A 23,338-nucleotide genomic window follows, 5' to 3' on the forward strand; every position below is an offset into this window, starting at 1 on the left:
AAGAGTATGATTTAATGATTATATTAAAAAGTGACAGATAAATTAGTATATGTTGTTGAAATCCTTGATAACAAGGAAGAAATTGTTGTTCACTAGCAATATTGTAATTTGTAAATAATGTTAACCTACAAGCTACAATAATCTTAATAAATATATAGAAGCAAGCTTGTACTTTGAATTGGTCTCTGGTATGAAATATGAAATATGAAATATGAAATATGAAATATGAAAACTAGTATAAGATTAACGCGGAAAGAGTTTCTCTTAAGTCTTAGCCTTATCTTTTATTTGTAGAATTATTAATCATAAAAAAAATATCTGTTATTTGTATTCAAGAATCTATGACTAGGACTTTATTTTGGCCTTCTTATGTGAGAAAATAGCTGGAAATTCCAAATTCGTCATTGAAAAAAGAAAAAAATTCCGTCAACGACAGCCTCGATTTTAATTGGAAATGAAGCATCTTCAACATAATATCAAAAGAATTATATAGTGCATACGGCATAATATTAATGTTTTAAGTGTGAAGAATAATGTATAAAATTAGTCTCACATTAAAAAAAATGAAGAGTTTACAAAATAAGAGACTCGTTAATTTATTATTTTGTAGTCGAGAGTTCCTCACCATGATTCAATAAGTTAGTCGGTCTGATTTAAAGAATACTATTTAAGATGAAGCATCAAAAATTTTTACAGTAAAAATAGTTCGAAAAATTTATAAAATAAAAGACTCACTAACTTAAGATTTTGAGTTAGATGCGGTGGTTAACAAATAATATATACATATATTCAAATTTTTGTGTGATCATGTTACATAATAGGCTTAATTAATTTATGAACACATAAACATACATATCTCTTAAATCTTTTAAAATCAACCAAATATAATACTATTAGAAAAACAAGTTGCTAATTAATTTATGAACTTTTGTCATCAATATACTATATTACTATATCGACATTCCTTTGCACTTGTTAACCAAACATTTTTTTTTTCTTTTTCAACATTTTCCAATATCAAAGAGTATTATTTTCAATACAAAAGATAAATACAAAGAAAAAATATGCTCCCATACTTGTTGCTTTTCTAAGAGAGTATCCATGCTCATTTTGTCAACCCCGTTTACTTTGACTCAAGGGTAAATAAACCATCACCACTTAGCACCTTCCCATAACACTTCAAATTTTATTTTGAAAAAAAAAATTGTATGTTCATGCTCTGCCAGTTCCACAAAAGAATGTCTCTTATTAAAACAATAATTTCTCTAAAACCTAGCATGTATATTTGACTAATTTGCCTAATTAATTAAAACAATGAATACGACTTTAGCAGTATAAATCATTGCATGAAACTATTGGTCACCCTAAGCAAAGTAGGATACACATCAAACAATAATGGTGAGGAGAATTTCACCACGTTCACATATTGTATTGCTTCTTCTTCTTATTATTGTGGCTCTAGTTCAAGCTCAAGATCAATCAGGTTTGGTTATCACTTACCAAAAATTGCAAACAAAAGTTAAAATTAATCTTTATTTTAAAATATCCGTCACTTCGATAATTCAGTACATCATTGAATTTTTTGTCGATGTACCAAATTTTTTAAGTGACAGATATTTCGAAACGAAAAAAAAAAATAGCACATCAACTTTCAATAAGTAATTAACATTAGCTAATTTTTTCTCTTTATTGTAAATTTTTTTAACTTCTATTAAAATTTAGAATTAAAAAGAGTTAGCTAATGTGGGTCGGAAAAATTGATTCTCTAGTAAAACTCTTTTTAAAATGAACGTGTTAGAGATATAACAATTCGTGTTGTTTTTTCTTTAAGCTTTTAGGATGAATGGTTTCATGGTATGATATCGAAATTTTATGTCTGAAAGTTCTAGAGTTCAAAGTTCTTATTCTTTGTTTTTCTCAACATCTCAGGATTCATTAGCATAGATTGTGGTCTACCTCAAAATTCCAGCTACACTGAGAAGCACACAAGCATATTCTACATTTCTGATTCTGGATTCATTGACACTGGTGTAAGCAAGAGTGTATCAGCTGAATTCAAGATCAATCTTCAACAACAACTAAGCAATTTGAGAAGCTTTCCAAGTGGAATAAGAAACTGTTACAGAATAAATGTGACAAGTGCTACAAAATACTTAATCAGAGCTAGTTTCTATTATGGAAACTATGATGGGACAAATGTAGCACCAAAATTTGATCTTCATCTTGGTGCTAATTTCATGGACACAGTGAAATTCACCAATGCATCAGTTACCACATTCAGTGAGATCATTTACACTCCATTATTGGACTATATTCATCTTTGTCTAGTTAACACAGGCACAGGGACACCATTCATTTCTGCTATAGAATTGAGGACTTTGAAGAATGATACTTATGTGACTCAATCATGGGAATCGTTGGCACGCCTCCGGCGATTCGACTTAGGTTCCACCACCAACTTACAATACAGGTCAGTCCGTACGATTATTAGCACAATTACTTGTGTTACAAGGTACATTTGTTAATGTTCAAGATACCAGATGTTGTTTGATAATTATATTAGGAGAAAAAAAAATACAAAAAACAGGAAGATAAAATTTTTGTTTGGAGAAGAGTAGTACATGTATAGAAACAGATAAAATGTTTCTGTTCTAAAACAAATTTTGTCTTGTTTTCTTTTTTGAGACACTTATCAAATACAATGACAAGAATTTGTTTACAGAAGATAGATATTGTGTATATTCTAGGACTAAATTTGTCCAATTTTTTGTATTCAATTTCTATTTTGTCTTTGTCTTAGTATCTCCATTTTTGTGTCTGTATTCATTGTTGTGAGACATAGTAAACAAACATGGCCAAACATGGCCAATATTCCTATCATGAGAAGCAAAACAAAGCCTGAATGAATTCAAAACTGAAAAAAAATGGTGGTATGCAGGTACAAGGATGATATTTATGACAGAATTTGGGCACCACTAGGCTTTGATCTATGGACACAAATAAGCAGCAAACTCACCAATGATGAACTAACTCAGAATCATTACCAACCACCAACAATTGTAATGAGCACAGCCGCCATGCCAGTAAACGCTAGCGCTTCTTTCGATTTCTACTGGGATCCTGATAATGTGGATGAGCAATACTATGTGTTCATGCATTTTAATGAAGTTAAGAAGCTAGCACCAAATGAAACAAGATCATTCAATGTAACACTTAATGGAAAGTATTGGGGTGGACCTCTTGTACCTACATACCAATCAACATCCACCATTTTTAGTCCTTCAGCTTTGGCAGGAGAGTCTAGGTACTTGTTTTCGCTTCTCCGGACTGAGGATTCGACGCTTCCTCCAATCATCAATGCCATTGAGGTTTATACAGTGAAAGATTTCTCAAGACCAGAAACTTCACAAGATGATGGTATTTATGCCTTACTGTTGGTGAAAACTCACGTGCAGTTATTTTCGTGCGAAATTGATAATTAAGACTTATTAGATGACCATTTAGTCAAACATGTCAAATCATTTAATGATTCTCAACTACTATTTAATCAAACATGTCAAATCATTTAATGATTCTCAACTATCAACTTCACATGAAGACAACTGCACGTGAGTTATTTATAGTGTTATCTAAAGTTCTAAACATGAGTTTTATTTTCTTAGTGTCATGTTTGTGATTTTGACTTGCTATGGAAATTGGCTTGAGATTATTCTTTTGAACTCTTCTAGTTGATGCTATCACAAACATCAAGAAAGCTTATGGGGTGGCTAGAAATTGGGAAGCTGATCCATGTGGCCCCACAAAATACATTTGGCAAGGTCTAAATTGTAGTTATGATGGCAATGATCCCCCAAGAATCACATCCTTGTAAGTTGATTGTACCAAAATCATGAAGTTTACAGCAACAAAATTTATTATATATTTTCATGAACTCAAACCATCAAGTTTGGTGATATGGTTGGAAATGCAACCAGGGACTTGTCTTCCAGTGGATTGAAAGGACAGATATCATCTTACATCTCCAAGCTCAGTATGTTACAATACTTGTGAGTGCCTTAAATGGTGGAAATGAACCAAATCCATTCAACTTGCATTTTTCTCCACTTGAGGATTTAATATTTTAATACCAATAATGATGCATTTGAATTGCACCTTTTCAGGGATTTATCAAACAATAACTTAAGTGGATCAGTACCTGATTTCCTGACACAACTTCAGTCATTGAAAGTATTGTAAGTTAGTTCTTTTATCAGTGCATCAGTGTAAGTTTATTGGTTACAAAAGAGAAAATGTGTCATTATTAGTTCTGTTTTATCAGAAACTTGGGAAACAACAATCTCACAGGCTTAGTTCCCAATGGACTCCTTGATAAATCAAAGAAAGGTTCACTATCATTGAGGTATGCATATTGCATATGCTTCCTACTTATTAGAAACCAATAAATTCTTATGAACTTTCAAACTAAATAATCTTATCTTGATTATAACATTAGATTCTCTGAGTGGTGATGTTTTAATTCTTGATCTGGCCTCATTCTTGTTCTCAATCAAATGATAGTGTGGAACACAATCCAAATCTATGTGCATCAACTTCATGCAACCAACAAACAGGTGGTGCAATAAGCAACAAGAAGAAGAAGAACAACAACAATCACATAGTTATTCCCATTGCAGCATCAATTGCTGGGGTTTTGGTGCTTCTAGCAATTGTAGCAACAGCTGTTATCTGTGGACTTAAAAAGAGAAAGTCAAAAGGTAAACAATTTCAACTAACTACACATAGCCTTTTTTATTGTTGTGCCTTTTATCAACATTTTGAATTTGACAATTGAAACATATTATTGTGATTCTATTTGAATTTGTAAATAACTGAAACATTTTGCATGAAACTAGCAGCTGTGAACATTGATGAAGAACAAACTGCTCCAAATTTTTCAAAAATTGGACCCAACCAAAGACAATATACATTCAATGAAATTGTTAAGATCACCAACAACTTCAATAGAATTCTTGGTAGAGGTGGATTTGGTACAGTTTACCATGGACTAATTGGTGATACTCAAGTAGCTGTCAAGATGCTTTCACCATCGGCAGTGCGAGGATATGAACAATTTCTAGCAGAGGTTAGTGGCCAAAACCTGAAAAAAATGTTTCTGATCAAACCAAATATTTAGCTATATATCATGACATATAAGTGCCTTTTGTATTGCAGGTTAAACTTCTGATGGTAGTACACCACAGAAATCTCACTTCTCTTATTGGTTATTGCAATGATGAAAGCAATATAGGACTCATCTATGAATACATGGCGAATGGAAACTTAGAAGAACATCTTTCAGGTATGTTCAGGAAGATCAAAATTGCTTTGTTCTAAGATACATTCCATTCCAAGTCTTTACCACCTGTGCCAACTCTCCTTCGCCTACTAAAATAATACGATTACACAGGAAAAAAGAACAATGCAAAGTTGTTGTCATGGGAAGATAGACTCCGAATATCAGTGGATGCAGCACAAGGTAAAGCAATGAGAACCAACCTTGTAAAGTTTTTATGAGTCTTCATATTTATTTATTTTTGATGAAATGTTATAATGTCAGGATTGGAATATCTGCATAGTGGTTGCAAGCCACCTATAATCCACAGAGATGTGAAATGTGCAAACATTTTATTAAATGAAAACTTTGAAGCAAAATTGGCTGATTTTGGATTATCCAAACCTTTTCCCACTGAAGAAGGCACACACATTTCAACTGTTGTTGCTGGAACTCCTGGTTATTTAGATCCTGAGTAAGTGATTGTATGAAATTATGAATCATTGGAAGACTTTATTGAAAAAAACTAAAAACTCTACTTACTAAAACCATGTGATCTGCCTTGTAGGTATCGCGATTCAAACAAGTTGGCAGAGAAGAGTGATGTTTACAGCTTTGGAGTAGTTCTTTTGAAGATGATCACAGGTCAAGCAGCCTATGTGAAAATGCAGGACGAGGACAACAAGCCTCACATAAGTTCTTGGATTAGTTCCATGCTTTCCAATGGAGAGATAAAGAGCATTGTTGACTCAAAGTTACAAGAAGATTTTGACAGCGGCTCTGTGTGGAAAGCTGTTGAAACAGCAATGGCTTGTGTGGCATCTAGTTCTAACAAGAGGCCTCACATGAGTGATGTTGTGACTCAGCTAAAGGAGTGTTTGGCTGCAGAATTAGCACGCAAAAGAACTGATCATGCCACTGAACAAAGTGATTCACTTGAGAGTGACTTGGCTTCCATAAGTGTCACTACAACTGAATTTGAACCCATAGCTAGGTAGTTCCTTCAAGATGCCATCAATGGAGTGTTGCCATTTCTGTTTTCGTTTCAATCTTGCTTTTTTTTTCCTCTGTTTTTTAAGGCTATGGGATAAGCAACTGTGAATTTGATTATTACATGCTTTGATGCATTTTTTTCCCCATGTATTTGACATTTGCTTTTGTACAATTCTAAAGTATAAGAAAATAAATAAAGGAGGGTTAACTTCAATTCAGATTGTTCTTATAGAAATTACTCCCTCATTCTTAAATAAACGTGCGTTCTTAAGTTTATTTTACCATAAATAACTATCCACTTTAACAAATCAATGTAACATTATTATTCGGTTTTAGTTATACCTCTAAATTAATCAATGAATGAGAATAAACTAAAAAATAATATTGTAAGTAACTTTTTAATTTTTATAACTCAACACATGTTAATATTCTTAATTGAAGCGAAATTTTAGAAGTGAACAATAAAGGTAGAGTATGGTAATTGAGAATTGTACTTTTGATATTTTTTTTTATCAGAATTGTACTTTTGATTTTTTTTCCCTTTCTAAATCCGTTCTTGGTAAATAGAGTTCAAACTTGAAAAACAAATAAATAAATAAATAAAATACTGATTCAATAGCCAATAACCAAAATGGTGTATCAAATGCAGTGTTACTTACAGATAAATCATATCCAACATCATAGAAACGAATATGTCAATGCATAACTGAACAGAATCCACATCATATTCCGAATAATCATTTATCACCCCAAATTAATTTTTAAAAATGACAATGGAAGAAGGGTAAGACATGCCTATGTTCAGCCAATAGAGCAATCCTATAAAAGAAAAACCAAAGATACCACACTAAATATTCAGTAATAATAACTTCAGTCACCACACTCTCCATAGATATCACCAACCACAACCGAGAACAGATGCTTCCTTCAAAGGGTATGTCTAAAAGATCTAAAAACTGTGTAAGACAAGAAAGAGAGATCAGCCAATGTACACAATTGCAAGCTTTGAATTTTCAAGCATTGATCCTTTTGCTAGAATCCCAATCCTCATTTTACAACTTAGAAAGATAAATGATTCACATGACTGATTCCCATATTTCCAAGTTCCTTCAATGTTCACCGCAAGCTTGTTTATTCCTAATACAGACCTAATCCTCATTCCCTGTATTGATAATTGATTATGAAGATTCTTGCAGCCTATACATGGTGATTTCCTGCTGCTTAAAGTATCGTCTATCCTCTTCATCAACCAACACAAGATTTAAGAAGTACTTGACACTGAATTTGTTATTGATGTTCCTATGTGTTGGTGTGAGCTCATAAGGACTGAGGAACAATCTGATTGGGATGGATTCACCTGTGAAATTAACCACACATCAATCAACGCATTTACGGCATATATGAAGTACCTTCCGCTGAGATGTCCATTATAACTTTAGTGTTACTCTTCAGTAGTTTTCATTGTGAAATTGTAATTTATATTCAGATTGATGCATGAATTATCCTTGAACAATAGATGTAATGTGCATATGCTATTGTGAGAACAACTAATTAATTATACTAAGAGGTGAAATGTATTCTATGAAGATGAAATCAGCTATTTGAATAAACATTTTTTACTTCAGAAATTGGTTTTGCTAATTGCTTGAGATTTGAGCAGTAAACATTATATAATCTTGGTTGTGTTCTTATATCTAATTCAATGTACTCTTCAATTTTTGCTGGACATCAAAGTATGAAACCATTAACATTAAGAACACTATTTTCTGGCCTAACAATAATTATTGTCCCATGTCATAATAGATTTTTAAAAGTCTTAGTTGGCTACCAAGGCCTAAACAATCATCCTTCTTGTAATATTTATGTTAGCTCTATAAACATGCGCTGGTTTTATGTAGTTGAATTTGCACTGCGGGCAAATTGCAAAGGAATGTGTAACATGAGATGTTGCTAACTTATTCCTTTTTATTTGCTAACTTATCAAGATTTTATTGCAACATGAGATGTTGCTAACTTATTCTACAAGCATTATTCCATGATGAGTAAAAATCTTGAATTCGTAATGTAATTCATTCCGTTAAAATTCACTTTCATTTTACTTGATTCAGTAATACTTCTAATTAAGAGTGATGTATCGATTTTATCCCCAACGTTTTCGTCCTATTTAAATCCTAACGTTTCAAAATCGTCCCAATGTTATCCTACTGTCAACTCTGTTAACAAATCACTAATGACAGGACAACATTGAGACAATTTTGAAACGTTAAAGACTTAAATATGACGATTTAAACGTTATGGACAACTTTAGAACTTATCCCAAACGTTGAGAACAAAACCAATACTTTACTCGAATAAAATATTATTTTGGAAATATGGGGAAAAGGGGTTTTTCTCCAAAATGAAGAACCTACCTCTGACAGGCGCACCATCCATCAACTCAAATTTAGCCAATGTTTCTGTCTCAACATGGGTATTGGTTCCAGATCCTGTTGATTCTCTACGCCTAATCTCAAGATCCATGTTTTTTATCTTGATTCTGACAAGTAGAAAGTAAATCTTACCAATGATGACATCTTTTAGATGATACCTGAAAAGTTGAAATTTCAATTAGACTCTGCTATTTTTCTACTCTTTCAACTGTCAACTAAAAATTTGGTAGATGAGAGAAAATCATTCTCAATATATATATGTTGCTATTTCTAGCACTTGAAACACTTAAGAGTGTAAAGTATTTTTTCCATCTTGACCAATTATTATTACACACATTTAATAAATAAAGGTATTAAAAATCATTTCGGATCATTTGTCATAATTAACAGGAAACATATAAGTTGTTACAGCTAACAAGGTATAACAATAAATAACTTTCATATTCCAAGCTGCACACAGAAACTTAATGGGAGTTGACTTGGTACATAATTAAAGGAAATAACATGATATATAAAAGAGAAAATATATGCAACTCCAGTCATATGGTCTATCAACGTGTTCAACTTACTTGCTCTTGTTGTATTCAAATTCAATGTGTAGACAATCTTCAATGCCAACTTCCATCTGTATGAGCCATAACATTATGCTAATATAACGAATTAATGTCCGATAAGGAAGATGTTAGATAATCATAAGGCAATAGCTGCATGTGCCTATAGGCCTATACGGACTATATCAATGAGTAAATGAAAGGAAATGGGTTACAACACAACTGCATTTTACTATCGTACGGGTTCATTATAGTTTTAATTGATGGTCAACAAGAGCATGAACCACTATCACAATTACATGATGCCAAACTTCGTGCTAGTAACCATTGAAATTCAATTGTTGTGTTATTGAACTCACCTTGATGCTATTATTAATTGTTGGAGGCGGACTGTAGTTGCGAACCTGAACAATGAAAGTAAAAATAAGTACAAAAATTGTTGGAATAGGATGGTAAAAAAATACATTGACTTATTCAACATATACAGACAACACACTCTTTTGGATGTGGAGCAAGTGTATTCATATACAAGTATAGGCATATCAAAATATCAACCGGAAAATACTATAGTTGTGATATGATCATATATACACTTTTTTTTTTTTTTAAACATATGTGGGGACTGTTTAAGCAAATGTAGAAGTATACTTTACATCTACATCCAACACATAGAACGATACAACAAAATAACAATGATGTCAAATTGTCAATATATCAGTAAACAAATCAAATCTACTTTACTAATAGAGAACATACCACAAAATCCTGGTACTCTATTATGCTTCCTGCATAACCACGATTAATGGTCACTTTCAAGACATACCTGGAAATTAAAAATGCATTAAAACATTACATAATATCATATTAAAGATCCTACAACCTATTATTTGCAAAGCAAGCATTCCTTATCGATGAGCAACAAAAACCAAATGCATATAACTTAGAAAAATCATACCTGAGCCTCACATTGACTCCATTGTATGTTTCATATGGCATTTCAACAGTAGAAAACTCAAAAGGATATGTTTTCCTTTCATAGATTTCTCCAGGAACATCCAGTTCTCTTACTGCAAAGGATAACAAAATGAAAAGCTATCATTTATCAACAGTACAAAAGTAACTAACTTGAGCATTAAAACAATAGCTAACTCCAATGATTTAGAATATGTCACTATAGAATAAAAGAGACAGATAATCAATTACCAAGGGAAGTAAAGTCATAAAAGTTTCCTCTGTCGAAATACATCTCTGCATAGTGAAACAAAACCAAAAGGAACTTTGAATTAGTAATAAAGTCACATTTCTTTGAAGGATTGACAAGGTAAATCATTCTAAGTAATTGCAGCAATATTATATGAAGTATGACATTAAATAGTGATATTAGACAAAAACAAAAGATTTTCAAGTATCCACCATTTAGACTTTACACACTCAAAATGACACATCAAACAATTATAATAATTAGTCAGGTAGGAACCTATTTGTCCAAGGAGTTCAACTTTTACACCATTGTGATCAATCTTCTTCCCTTGCATTGGTTCTATTGTAACCTAAACATGGCAACAAATAGTTAAACATTCCATACTGCAGGGGTTAACAGGACAAGATATCAACAGATATTCAACAATAACATCATGGGATTAACATAAACTCAACATTTTATAGTACTACAGATATTAACAAACATAATACCTTCCCAACAATGTTTTCTTGACTTTGGAAAAGTGGGACTGTAACTGTTTGTCCATTCTCTTTTTTAAATGGAACCTAAAAACCACAATTATAAACACAAGAAGTCACTAATATGAGCCTCTGGGAAGCTGCTTTATTGAAAGGTCATTAAGCATTAATAGTGAAGTATTTGTGAAGCACTTCAGCATAGCTTCAAACCAAATTACAATTGCTCCCCCTGAACTTATACCAGGCATCAAGCTCAGCCCTTTTGTAACGACATCACAGATATCAATTAACTTGACGTAAATCACTACTATGGTTCATATCATCATATTAGTTAAGAAAGTGGCTCACCTGCTTCCGGTTTTTCCCATCGTTAAATGTGATCAAAACATTACAAGCTGGCTTGAAAGCTCCAAGAAGGTAATTCTGTTTGTTTTAATTCCCCAAAATGGTAATCAATGAGAGAGGCCACAACCAACACCAAAATTAAACGAATCAAGGTTAAAATAGAATGAATAACAAAAGAGACACAATCTTTCAACCAAAAAATGAACAGTAACAAAGTAAATAACACTCACCATTCTGTTCACAGTTCAATCTTTTCACTACCTCAGCACCTGTGGAACACAATCTTGCATTAGAAATTTTCACCATTACAAGATCAATGGCATGCAGACACAAACAAGAAATTTTCCTAATCAAATTTTTCACCTCAACATGACAAATTAAAATCACTCAATGACCAAGTCTGTATCCCAAATCATGCTCAAAAATCCAAAAACTATATACAACCATAGCTCATGTTATCAACCCTAAAACCTAAATCCAATCGAAATTCGAGTGATAATGGAAGGGATCAATGAAAACACCGTACCGTATATCGAGATCACGTCTATGAGTTTCGATTTGGCGGGTTAAGGATCGGAAATGATGGAGAGATCTGAACTGTTCGATGCAATGAAAAAGCGATCGAAGAAAAGAGCATTATTCAAAGGTGGTGATAGGCATCGAGCGATGATGGTTAATTGGTGAATAGGAAGAATTTGAAAAGGAATCTGCAACGCAGTGAGCCCTAACACGATGCAGGAAGAAGAAGTCACACTTCGTTTGCGTTTTCTTCTGTACTGTGTTTCCAAGGTTTAAACGCATCGTCGTTTTTCTCTTTTGGTTCATTTATTTAAGTATTTAATTTAACTGTCCATTTTTTTTTTCTTACCCTTAGTTTCATGCTCTTCTAACTAGTAAAAAGAACCAATATGAAATTATCCACACAATTTCAGGAAAAAAAATAGGAGTAATTTTTTTTCCTTAAATGCTCAATTTAAGGGTTTAATCTTTATATACTATCAATATCAATATCAGTATAAACTATAAACCTTGTTTGCACTAATTTCATATAGTTACAGAGGTAAAAATTAAAAATATAATATTTCTGTCTGTCAAAATTTAAATTTGAGAGTACAAAATCTGTATTAATAATAATTAGATGTCAATAATAATGTGATAAAAGATTTTCATTTTTAAACATATTGCTAACTTTTTTGCTTCATTTTAAACATATTGCTAACTGATAAAATATTTTGGTTATTTTATTTTAACAAAATTGATAATGATGAAGGTTAGCGTGATATAGAGGAAGGTTTAGTTTTGGTCAACAAAAAAGGTTAGCTCTTAGCAGTTAACGGCACTTATCTTTTTTTTTTTTTCAACAAGGTTTTTTACTTTTTGTTACCCATGCTATCTTCGAGTTCGATAGAACAATGATTAATCCATTAAAGACTAATCTATCACATATCGAAATTCTATTTTAGAATTTGCTGCTGACTAAAGAGTTGTTGCATGCACAATGTGAGATAGAGGTGATTGGTGAGTACAGGTAACAGGTATCCGATTACCCGTTTGAACCTAAACCGAACTATTTAAATTAGTTCTAAAATAAGCAAATAATCTGATCCGATTCGAACCAAACCAATGATTCTGTCTAGTAATTGATCTGAATAACGATTTTAGGGGTATGAAACCCAAACCAACCCGTAGTCCAAATCATATATTAATTAAATAAAAAATTTTTAAATATATATGTTTTTAATAATTTTGAGTTTCTCTCTATTACATTTTTGTATTTAGCTTTTAATGTGCTTGGTGTTTAATATGTTTAGATTTTAATGTGTTTAGTGTTTAATATGTTTAAATTTTAATGTGTTTAGTGTTTAATATGTTTGGATTTTAATGTTTTTAGTATTTAATATATTTGGATTTTAATGTGGTTAGTTGTTAATATATTTGATATTTAATATATTTGGATTATTTTTATTGATTTTACATGTTTATTATACTTACAGAATTTTTAATATAAAAATTTCTTTTTTTATGAATTTTTGTTTGGTATCCAATTATCCGAACCGAACCAATATGTTCTTAATCGATTTTGTTTGATTTGGATACATACACAAAAAAACATAAATCTGAATCAAACTAAACCAATTACAATTCAATTGGTTCAATTCTAATTTCACCTTAAACTTGAACCAACTTAAACCATACTCACCTCTAATATGAGATTTAAATTATCGACACTTGCTTAAAAAGGACTAGCGAGCTAATTACTAAACCAACTCAACCTTTTTTTTTGTATTTAAACGGGGCTAAAACGCCCAAAAGGAAAAAAACCAGAAACTAAATACAGATAAAACGGGGTAAGGTAGCCCCTCTCTCATCCTCCTGGAGAATGCTAACTAACTCTGGAAATGGATAGTCCCAGAACAAAAACCCAAAATCAAGATCAATACTCTTCTTAGCCAGGCAATCTGCACACTTGTTGCCTTCCCTGTAGTTATGTACAAAAAAAATTCTCCAATCAAATTTTTTCAGCTCACTAATCCTTCTAATAAGAGAATTAGGGTGCCTTTCTAACTTTCTTTCCTCATTCAATAACTTCACCCCTCCCTCTGAGTCACATTCTACCATTATCTTCTTCATCCCCAATTTCCTTGCCATGTTCAGCCCTTGCACAACACCCCACAGTTCGGCGATGAGGGCATAGCAGTTTCCAATCGTGTGAGTGAAGCCCGCAACCCACTTCCCGTTCTCATCCCGCAGGAGGCCGCTGCGCCCCGCCTTGCCCGCATCCCCTCCCGATGCTCCATCGACATTAAGCTTCAGCCATTCCTTCGGCGGGGGTTTCCACCCCACCCGGCCCAGTCTTCTCGCCCGCGCTTTTCCCACCAGGTAAGCTTTTTCAAAAGCTTTGTTAATTTCCTGAATTTCTTTGATGATTTCTGTGTATGGCTGGATTGGTCTTCTGTAGTTGTCCTCATGATTTTCCTTATTTCTCCAAAACCAGATTTTTGAGCATGTAACCATGTATATATCCTTCCAATCTATATTTTGGTTCTGTCCCAGTTGTTTTGTTAGGTTAGCTTCCACCCAATCTCCCCAATTAAGACTGAAGAATTTCTGCAATTCCATAGGATTAAGAAAATTAACCCAAATTGTTGATGCTTTAGGACAATCTCTGAATAGGTGTAGAAGATCTTCTTGCACTCCTTGGCAAACCTTACAATCTCTACTTCCACCAAACAGTCTTGCTATTCTCTGATTTGTAAGAGTTCTCTTATGCATAACAGTCCACATAAAAACCTTGACTCTTTGGGGGCCTTTCCAACTCCATAGGTGACTCCAAATAGTTTTATTGGGTTTGCTCCAATTGTTTAGAGCTTTGTAGGTCGATGCAATCGAGAAATCTCCCTCTTCATTATGCTTCCACCCTTTTCTATCCTCATCTGCCTCAGAATGAGGAGGGTATGTTGCTGTAATTTTCTGGACAATCTCTTCTGGCAGATAGGTATTGAGTTTTATCCGGTTCCATTCTCCATTCTCTTCCACCCATTCTGAGACAAGGCTATTGCTATCTGAAATCTGTGTTTTGGCACTCTCTTGCAGTGCTCCTACCCCTTTAAGCCAGTGATCATGCCAAAATCTAGTACCCCTTCCATTCCCAATAAACTTAATAGTGTTTGATTGAAAAGTTGGCCACATCTTGAGAACTTCTCTCCAGAAGCTTGAATCTGTGTTTCTACTTTGCGTGTCATCATCAATTAGGTTCCCATCACAGTATTTGTGTTTAAGGACTTTCACCCACATCTGCTCTGGGTTTTCATCCATTTGCCATAAAATTTTTATAAGGAAAGCATCATTCATGGATGATAGCTTCCTGAACCCCAATCCTCCTTCGTGCCTTGGGAGACACATAGTCTTCCATCCAATCAGGTGCAATCTTTTTTTATTTGGTTCGTCTCCCCATATGAAGTTTCTTTGAAGTCTTTTCACCTCTCTACAAACTCCCTTAGGTACCCTTTCGTGCTGCATCTGGTAGTTCAGAATCGGACTAATAGTTGATTGTGCAAGTGTTAACCTTCCTGCCAAAGAAAGACACTTAGTCTTCCAGCCTTTAAGTTTGCTTTGAACCCTTCTCACTATATCCTTATACCTCTCCTTTCCTTCCCTTTTGTCAGAGATGCTTGCTCCCAAGTATTTTCCTAGCTCTTTCTGTTCTTTAAATTTAGACAAATTTAGAATATCCTCCCTTGTGCTTCCAGCTGTACCCTTAGAGAACACAATAGCAGTCTTCTGTTCGTTTATTTTCAACCCCGAAGCATTGCAAAAAATTTCCAAGACACCTTTTATTCTTGCCATTTGGTCTTGTGTTGCTTCCGCAAAAAGAAGAAGGTCGTCCGCAAACATAAGATGGGAAATTTTTGGTCCATCTCTACCCACCCCAATCGGCTTCCATTCCCCGTCCAGCACATTTTGTTCTATGAGATGCGAGAGCTTGTCCATGCACATAACGAACAAGTAGGGCGAAATGGGATCCCCTTGTCTCAATCCTTTTCTTGGAATAAATTCTTCCATCTTATTCCCATTCCAAATAACATTGAATGATACCGTGCTCACGCATTGCATTATAATCTCGACCATCTTATCCGGCAATCTGAATTCTTCCAATCTAGTCTTGAGAAAATCCCAACTCATCCTGTCATAGGCTTTTTCGAAATCTATTTTGATCGCCATGAATTGTTTTCTCCCCTTCATTCTCTTCATAGTGTGAATAAGCTCCTTTGCAATGATGATGTTGTCTTGAATTTTCCTTCCCGGTATGAAACTTGACTGGTGCGCCGCTATTCTGTCATTCAAGTGTGGTTTTAACCTTTCCACTAGCACTTTTGTTATGACCTTATAGCACACATTGCATAGTGCTATAGGCCTGAACTGGTTAATCAGCTCTGGATTGTTGATCTTAGGCACCAAAGCAATGAGGGTGGAGTTTGCTTGTCTGATAGTTTCTGGATTCTTCCAGCACATATCTATGAATTCCTGTACTTTTCCTTTCATGCTGTCCCAGTTACTCTTATAGATGAGAGCAGGGAATCCATCACTTCTAGGTGCTTTCAGGGAGCCAATGCTGAAAATGGCTTTCCTCACTTCTTCTTCATTTGGAGGTGTTATGAATCTCCTGCAATCATCATTGGTAAAATCAGGTGGGGCATAGTATTTTAATTCAAAAGGAACAGTCATTACCTCATTTTGATAGATATTTTTGAAGTGGTTAATAATGTGGTCTCCTAGCTCCTCCTCTTCTTCGATCCACTCCCCATCTGTTCCTTTGAGCTTCATAATTCTATTCTTCCCCCTCTTGACAATTATTTTAGTATGGTAGTATCGGGTGTTTCTATCTCCATCCACGATCCAATTCTCCCTAGATTTCTGCAACCAAAAAGATTCCTCTTTGTCCAGAATGTCATCTAGCTCTCTATTAAGTTTTTGCTCTAGATCTTCAAGGTAGGGATTCCTTCCGTAGCTATTGCTTCTTTGAATTCCTTCAATTCTATTAAGAAGTCTCCTTTTTGTTTTGAAAATGTTGCCAAAACTGTTCTTGTTCCATTCTTGGAGGTCCTCTTTGAGCTTATTGAGGGCACTGCAAAGCGAGGCCTGATTGTTCCAACTGTCGTTAAAACAGTTCTGAAATTCTGGGTGAAGAGCCCACATAGCCTCAAACCTAAAAGGGTTTGTTGTTGGCTATATGTGTAACTCTCTCTGTTTTAATCAGCAGCGGGTGGTGATCCGATCTTCTTCTCGTAAGCACCTCGACAGTAGCATCATGGAATCTCGTTCTCCACTGATTATTAGCCAGACCTCTATCTAGTCTCTTAAAGACCCTCTCTTGTCCCTCCCATTGGGGTCCTCTCCAGGTGAACCGGGAGCCGATGAAACCGAGATCAATTAGCCCACTTTCATTGATCCAATTAGCAAACCGGTTACAAGCATTAAGGTCAATAGCCGCTCCACCTTTTTTCTCTGAGCTGTCCTTGATCTCATTGAAGTCCCCTGCTATTAGCCATTCGCCTCTCATAGTGTTGGCTATATCCATAAGCTTTGGCCAGATCAATCTCCTCATTTGATAGTGTGGATTAGCATAAACCGCAATAAAGAACCATTCTTTCTTTCCATCTTCTTGTATTTTAGTGTGAATAAATTGTGCATGGAATTCCACTATGCTAATATTCAGGTCTGCTCTGTTCCAACAAATCCATATCCCTCCTGCAAAACCCTGGGCTTCTTTCCAAATATAGTTGTTAAACCCAATCTGTCTAATAACATTCTTTGCATTCTTTCCACTGCATTTAGTTTCTAACAAGATAGAAATATCAGGCTTGTGTTGTCTGATTATTTCTTTGAACGTTCTTCTAAAAGCACTACTTGCTGCTCCTCTGACATTCCAAATTAAACTAATCATTAAAAAGATTGGAAGGGAAGTAAAAAACAAAACAAAATATTTAAAACAGGCATTCAATAAAAGCACAGGAAGCCCAACACCTGGCACCCTAATTGTCATCCATTTTAGCGTCCTCAAGAGCACTGATGTGGGGAGTAGTGAAGTCTACCCCCTCCAGCAATCTTATATTCAGGTCTTCTGTCTCTTCCTCCATTTCCATGGGAGCTGGACTATTTTCCTTTGTATTATCTAAGTCAGGTGGTCTTCCATTGGTTGGAGTGTTTTGATTTGATAATTCAATGCCTTCATCCATAGTGCATTGGGTAGAATCAACTACCCTAAACCAACTCAACCTACTACCTAGTTAAGAACATTTTTTTTGTCTTGAAAATTTATCACACTTATGAAGTGATGGAGACAATTCCAAAAACTAAATGGGCTAAAGTAGCGTAGGCCCAAATAGTAAACATAAGCCCCAAATCAATATAAGCCCAATATGTAAAACTCTTTTAATTTTATATTTTGGGTAACTTTTTGGAGTGATTTTAAATTTTTTACTCTCAAATGTACTCGCACTAATATTTTAATAGATTTTGTTTTTAGAAAAGATCACGTAATTATTATTGGTGTTAAATTTGTTTTGAATTTTATTATATAATTAATATTATATTATCAATACTCCTACATTATTATTATTATCACACTATGCTATATATATAAGATCTAATCATCAAGGAAAGTATATATGACCAACCTTCAAATAATGTTACAATTATTTTTTTTAGGTATTGATTAATGTTATAATTTGAAGAACAAAACAAGTAAATTACCTGGGTCCAACTAGGAGTGAGGCCCACATATTTAACAATGGTGTACAAGTTGTGCATGTGTTCACCAATCAGCAATAATTTCCTCAAGAGACGCACAAGTGATTCTAGGTATTAGTGACTATGAGTTATTATGGCATTCATTTTAAAGACGTGCTTAATGATGCATATAATGGAGTAATAATAACGAAATTAAAATAATCTAAATTGTATGACAATAGCAGAAAATCTAGCTTGCACGAGACCCACATTAAAAAGTTTTGTTGCATATACATGTCGTTACATAAGCATCATCATTAACAATATCATTAGTTAGATTATATTAGTTTCAAAAGTACAACTATATAACATTGCTTGTTAAGAGACAAACACTCAAGGCCAAAAAAATGAAGAGAATAGACATAAAGATGCACGTGGCGAGCAATGCATGCGTTTTAATTTGGGAGTGATTTTCATTTGTTTCAAGATCAGAGCACGCTTAATTTGGGATTTGGGTTGAATCAAGGACAAGAAGACAGGACCACTGATTTTTCTCACTAATCCTAAGGGAATGTCTCTTGCATTGGTTACTTAACAAACAACATTATTTAATAATTAATAATTAATAATGATCCTCATAAATTAAGATCACAAATGGAAAAACGAAGGGAATTGGGAGTTATATGAGTGTAATTTTGATAAAGTGTTTTATACTGTCATTTAATAACCTCTATTTTTTTTGTAATTATTCATGTAATTCACGTAAAAGATAATTATTTTTATGAATATAATGTTATGTAATTAGTTATATGTGTAAAATTATTTTATACTAACAGTGTATGAAAATTATATTTTATATATATTTAATTATTTACAAGATATATATCATATGTCTATACTTACAATTTGATTTTAATTAAAAAAATAAAAGTTAATTATTTATATCATTTAAACTAAAATCTTTATGAATACTAAAGCTCACCAGAATAATAAAACCTATCATAAAATAATAAAAACTGATAATGCCAATTTTTTTATAAATTTATGTAAATATATAACATAAAAAGATTACATAAAATTTATAATTTAATGTTTAGAATTTAGAGTTTAAGGTTTAGTTAGCTAGGAATGTTAAATATGTGTTTTTGTTGTAATTGACGTTTGATATTCTTATTTTTTATAATAGTATGTGGTAATTATATTATTAACTTAAATAAATGGGAATTTTATTATATAAATACATTAATAACTTCACAACTAAAAAATATACCAATCATACTATATTGGTCTTCAAACCAGTATTGAACAGAAAAAACTCAATTCCAAAAGGTTACAGTTACAAATATTATACAGACTTTACTATTGAAAGATGTAAAAATTATAATAACTAATTAATCATTCAACACTTATATCATCATCATATCTCGCCACTATATATATATATATATATATATAGATTATGAAGCTCAAAAATAAGTTAACCATAATTGTCATTGCTAGTAATGAAATGAAATTAGATATCACAGCAGGGTTTATAATAAGTTGACCCCATGTTACATTATTTTCCACCAAAACCAAGCTAATAATAATAATGATAAAAAAACAAACACTTGATTATTGATATCAAAAATGAATTTGAGAATGGAAGGAAGGGTTGAAAGAGAATACAAAACTATTATAATTATTATAATCCATTGCTTCAACTTTAGTAGTGTTGTTCCCTAAATTTTCAAGTGCCTTAACCTGTGACCTTAAAAACTTAAGATAATTTGCAGCTTCATCAAGCATTGATGCAGTGTCCATTTTGGTTCCACCAGGAACAATCTTCTGCAAAACCCTGATTTTTTGGCTTATTTTCTCTCTTCTTTGCCTTGCAGCCACAGTTTGTGGATCACTTGAAACTCTCACATTCTTCCTCTTTGGCTTCTCAATCACTTCATCTGAGTCTAACAAGTTCACCGGCCTGAATGCTGCTGCTCTGTATATCATTTCCTTCATTTGTGCTATGGCCTCTGGATCAGCTTCTTCTTCAGTGGTTGAAGTTGATGACATTGTTGCTGATGCTTCATTTGGGATTTGGAAACTTATTGTTGATGAAAATGGAGTCTTTTCCCATCTGGGTTTCTTGGATCTTGGTGGATTCTCTGAGATAATCATGAAACTTGTTTATCAGTATCACCAATAAGCTACCATATGTAAATACTATCATTATTATTATATACTAGTGTATTAATAAGTGCTACAGTACGGCAAACCAAGGATTAATCTGTGACGGATCAAAATTCTTTTTAAAGGTTTGCTTATGACAATGAATTGTTGTATGCACAAAGCGAGATTTGAACTTCTGACACTTGCTTAAGTAAACTAATTATTAGATCAGCCCAAGTTGGTTACTCTCTTATTTATTAAATATGTGTAAGATTAATAAAAGAAAAATAAATTTAAAATGACAAGTAAACTATAATTTAATTAAGAGGGTATTGGATTATCTGTTATTTCTCATGTTTTTTAACAATATAATTAGCTATCAGAATATCAAACTTGTTATAACAGTATAATCAAATTTTTGCATGAAAATCAAATATAAATATATGTATATATACAATGACTTATTTTTAGTGTTCATGTAGGATTATAGATGTTTATTGAGAATTAAGATATAATTAGAGAAAATATTATTTTAAGTTTTCAAATGCATAACAGAACTACTAACATATATATTAGATATTCAGAGAGAATAAAACTTTATTTGGAGTACCTATCTTGATAATTGGTGATTGATCCTTATTAGTGATAATAATAGGATTGAATTGTCCTTCTTGGTTGATGTATTGTTGATGATCTGAGGAGTTTTGATGAGAGCATGGAAGCATAGTAGAAGCATCATTATTATTGTTGTTGCTTTCAGATTCAGCAGAGGAAGCAGCATCAGTAGTGGAACTACTCAAGTTCCACAAGTAGTTTTTGCAATCATCATCAGATAACAAGATCTTTGAAATCCCATCATTATCATCATCATTAGTGTTGCTATTTGTAGCTGATGAAATCAAACAATGATGATGATGATCATGTTGCTGTTGGGCCATGTTGAAATCTGTCATGTACTTACCACTTATCTGGTAATAATTATCCATGTTGTAAGGTCCATTTTCTGATAGTGACATTATGGCTGAAGATTTCACTATTGTTGCTGCATCTTGCTGCTGATAATTAATCAAATGTTCTGAATTTGGGTATGTAAGAATTATTTCTTGGCTTTGTTGTTGTTTGCTCCATAAGATTGGTGTGTTATTTCTTGCAATTTGTGAAGTTGCATCATCCCAATTGAGACCATCCATAATAGAGTTGAATGAAATTATGAACACTACTAAATCACCTATCACATTAATTCAAGACTATATTATATATATCAGAAAAAAAAAGAATAAGAAAATGGTATGTCACAATTATATATATTAAGGTATAAAATAAAAACAATTAGGCCTTACCCTTTTTGCAGTTCTAGATCCAGCTACTACTTGATCAAATCTTCAATTTCAGCAACTGATTAAACAGAACTCAATTCAACTTTTGAAGATTGAAGATTGTAATGTTATTAGTAGTAAAACAAGTACAAAAAGACAACTACTACTAATAAATTTTTAATACTATATGCATTCTAGCTTATATAGTCACAAGAAAATAAAATAATCAAGTAATTAATTAGTAGTACTGAGATTGATAATAATAAAACATAGACTAGATACATTGGCCAAAGAGACAAGAGAATAGAATGAAGAGTGAGACAACAAGTTTGTACCTTGAGCTGCTGCCATTGAAGACCAAAAATCTGAATGCTGATACAATTTGTGTGTGTTTTGTTGTGGAGAACCTTGGAATAGGTAGGAAGAACAAATGGAACATTACTTTTATAATAAAAACAAATATTGGAATTTGAGCAATTACGTCAGGAAAACTCTATAATAAATATACCCACTACTTGACTAAAGAATTAGGAATATAATATACTAGAAAAAATAATATTATGATAAAAAATAATATCATTTGTATATTTTATTTGGTAGGACAAAATAACTTATATAAATATCTAATCATATGTTACTATAACAGGGAAATAAAATATTTGACCTTATTATTAGTGAATTTCTAAGAAATTGTACAAATATTAATGTTTGATTAAATAAAATGTAAAATTATTTATATACTTGTTTAAAAATTAAACTTTTACAATTATAAGCTTTGATAATTCTAGAGAAGTGCAGTCACTGCAGTGTTTTTTGAAAATAAATAAATAAGATAAAGCATTTTTATGAGGCAGAATAGAATAAGCTGGACCTATAAGGCTATATTGAAAGATGTGAAGCATGAAATATTTTATTTCTTTTTGGATTCTTTTCAAGTGGCTGGGGCATGTTCTGACCTCTTTTTGGGTGGTTGAGTGAAGAGTGAAGACTGAAGTGTAAACTCAAAAGCATCTGTTAACTACAATAATATTTTTTTTTTTTGAATAATATAAAAGATTTTACTGTTAATCATGGTTTTAATCATAGGCTGTGATGTTCTCACTTTCTACTGCAGTTTACAGTGATTGATTATTTGTTTGGTAGCAAAAATAAATTAACAAAAATAATCACCAATGAGTTATAGCTCAAACTGCATAGATCTTCAATACTCACCTAAAAAATTGTAAGTTCGAATTTCTCTATTTTTGATTAAAAAAATAATAATCAAAATTTATCTTATTTAATATTTATTAAATTATTATAACATTATTTAATTAGTTCTGACAGTTTAATAAA

General features: G+C 32.7%; 4 protein-coding genes across 6 annotated transcripts; 1 reads left to right on the forward strand and 3 right to left on the reverse strand.

Moving 5' to 3' along the window:
- Nucleotides 1–1,367: 1,367 nt before the first annotated feature.
- On the forward strand, nucleotides 1,368–6,484 carry LOC107464213 (LRR receptor-like serine/threonine-protein kinase IOS1). Its single transcript, XM_052254466.1, has 13 exons — nucleotides 1,368–1,483; nucleotides 1,930–2,470; nucleotides 2,939–3,417; nucleotides 3,729–3,867; nucleotides 3,975–4,046; nucleotides 4,161–4,232; nucleotides 4,319–4,399; nucleotides 4,558–4,754; nucleotides 4,896–5,122; nucleotides 5,212–5,338; nucleotides 5,447–5,515; nucleotides 5,597–5,786; nucleotides 5,880–6,484. Exons 1-13 carry the CDS (start codon nucleotides 1,396–1,398, stop codon nucleotides 6,307–6,309), a joined length of 2,712 nt encoding a protein of 903 aa, XP_052110426.1. The 5' UTR covers nucleotides 1,368–1,395; the 3' UTR covers nucleotides 6,310–6,484.
- Nucleotides 6,485–7,007: 523 nt separating this feature from the next.
- On the reverse strand, nucleotides 7,008–12,122 carry LOC107464206 (vacuolar protein sorting-associated protein 26A). 2 transcript variants are annotated; one of them, XM_016083134.3, is made up of 12 exons: nucleotides 11,836–12,121; nucleotides 11,540–11,578; nucleotides 11,313–11,387; nucleotides 10,977–11,051; nucleotides 10,762–10,834; nucleotides 10,488–10,532; nucleotides 10,240–10,351; nucleotides 10,041–10,107; nucleotides 9,644–9,688; nucleotides 9,303–9,358; nucleotides 8,716–8,891; nucleotides 7,008–7,661 (listed from the first exon to the last, which is right to left on the reverse strand). In XM_016083134.3, exons 2-12 carry the CDS (start codon nucleotides 11,540–11,542, stop codon nucleotides 7,483–7,485), a joined length of 906 nt encoding a protein of 301 aa, XP_015938620.1. In that variant the 5' UTR covers nucleotides 11,543–11,578; nucleotides 11,836–12,121; the 3' UTR covers nucleotides 7,008–7,482. The 2 variants fall into 2 exon arrangements, with proteins under 2 accessions (XP_015938620.1, XP_052110449.1); XM_052254489.1 differs by lacking the exon at nucleotides 10,977–11,051 and having other exon boundaries at nucleotides 11,836–12,122.
- Nucleotides 12,123–17,016: 4,894 nt separating this feature from the next.
- On the reverse strand, nucleotides 17,017–18,592 carry LOC107464114 (uncharacterized). Its single transcript, XM_016083021.2, has 2 exons — nucleotides 18,564–18,592; nucleotides 17,017–17,728 (listed from the first exon to the last, which is right to left on the reverse strand). The coding sequence occupies exons 1-2, from the start codon at nucleotides 18,590–18,592 to the stop codon at nucleotides 17,017–17,019; spliced, it is 741 nt and encodes a 246-aa protein (XP_015938507.2).
- A 1,455-nt stretch (nucleotides 18,593–20,047) lies between these two features.
- On the reverse strand, nucleotides 20,048–22,410 carry LOC107464160 (transcription factor bHLH87-like). Of its 2 annotated transcripts, none has more exons than XM_021131631.2 (4): nucleotides 22,339–22,410; nucleotides 22,028–22,106; nucleotides 21,298–21,915; nucleotides 20,048–20,683 (listed from the first exon to the last, which is right to left on the reverse strand). In XM_021131631.2, the coding sequence occupies exons 3-4, from the start codon at nucleotides 21,875–21,877 to the stop codon at nucleotides 20,163–20,165; spliced, it is 1,101 nt and encodes a 366-aa protein (XP_020987290.1). In that variant the 5' UTR covers nucleotides 21,878–21,915; nucleotides 22,028–22,106; nucleotides 22,339–22,410; the 3' UTR covers nucleotides 20,048–20,162. The 2 variants fall into 2 exon arrangements, with proteins under 2 accessions (XP_020987290.1, XP_015938564.1); XM_016083078.3 differs by having other exon boundaries at nucleotides 22,028–22,082; nucleotides 22,339–22,407.
- Between the last annotated feature and the right edge of the window lie 928 nt (nucleotides 22,411–23,338).

This window comes from Arachis duranensis, chromosome 9 (genome assembly GCF_000817695.3).
Source record: "Arachis duranensis cultivar V14167 chromosome 9, aradu.V14167.gnm2.J7QH, whole genome shotgun sequence".
Taxonomy (NCBI): Eukaryota; Viridiplantae; Streptophyta; class Magnoliopsida; order Fabales; family Fabaceae; genus Arachis; species Arachis duranensis.

Bases quoted from the DNA above. Each gene is read 5' to 3' on its own strand.
- LOC107464213 (XM_052254466.1), top strand. From the start codon at position 1,396: ATGGTGAGGAGAATTTCACCACGTTCACATATTGTATTGCTTCTTCTT. The intron at 3,868-3,974 runs GTAAGTTGATTG...AAATGCAACCAG, and splicing joins CCCCCAAGAATCACATCCTT to GGACTTGTCTTCCAGTGGAT. The intron at 5,339-5,446 runs GTATGTTCAGGA...ACGATTACACAG, and splicing joins CTTAGAAGAACATCTTTCAG to GAAAAAAGAACAATGCAAAG.
- LOC107464206 (XM_016083134.3), bottom strand. The intron at 11,052-11,312 runs GTGAGCCACTTT...TGTGGTTTTTAG, and splicing joins ATGGGAAAAACCGGAAGCAG to GTTCCATTTAAAAAAGAGAA. The intron at 8,892-9,302 runs GTAAGTTGAACA...TCAACTTTTCAG, and splicing joins TTTGAATACAACAAGAGCAA to GTATCATCTAAAAGATGTCA.
- LOC107464114 (XM_016083021.2), bottom strand. From the start codon at position 18,592: ATGTGGGCCTCACTCCTAGTTGGACCCAG. The intron at 17,729-18,563 runs GTAATTTACTTG...TTGGAATGTCAG, and splicing joins TCACTCCTAGTTGGACCCAG to AGGAGCAGCAAGTAGTGCTT.
- LOC107464160 (XM_021131631.2), bottom strand. From the start codon at position 21,877: ATGGATGGTCTCAATTGGGATGATGCAACTTCACAAATTGCAAGAAAT. The intron at 20,684-21,297 runs GTACTCCAAATA...TGATTATCTCAG, and splicing joins ATCACCAATTATCAAGATAG to AGAATCCACCAAGATCCAAG.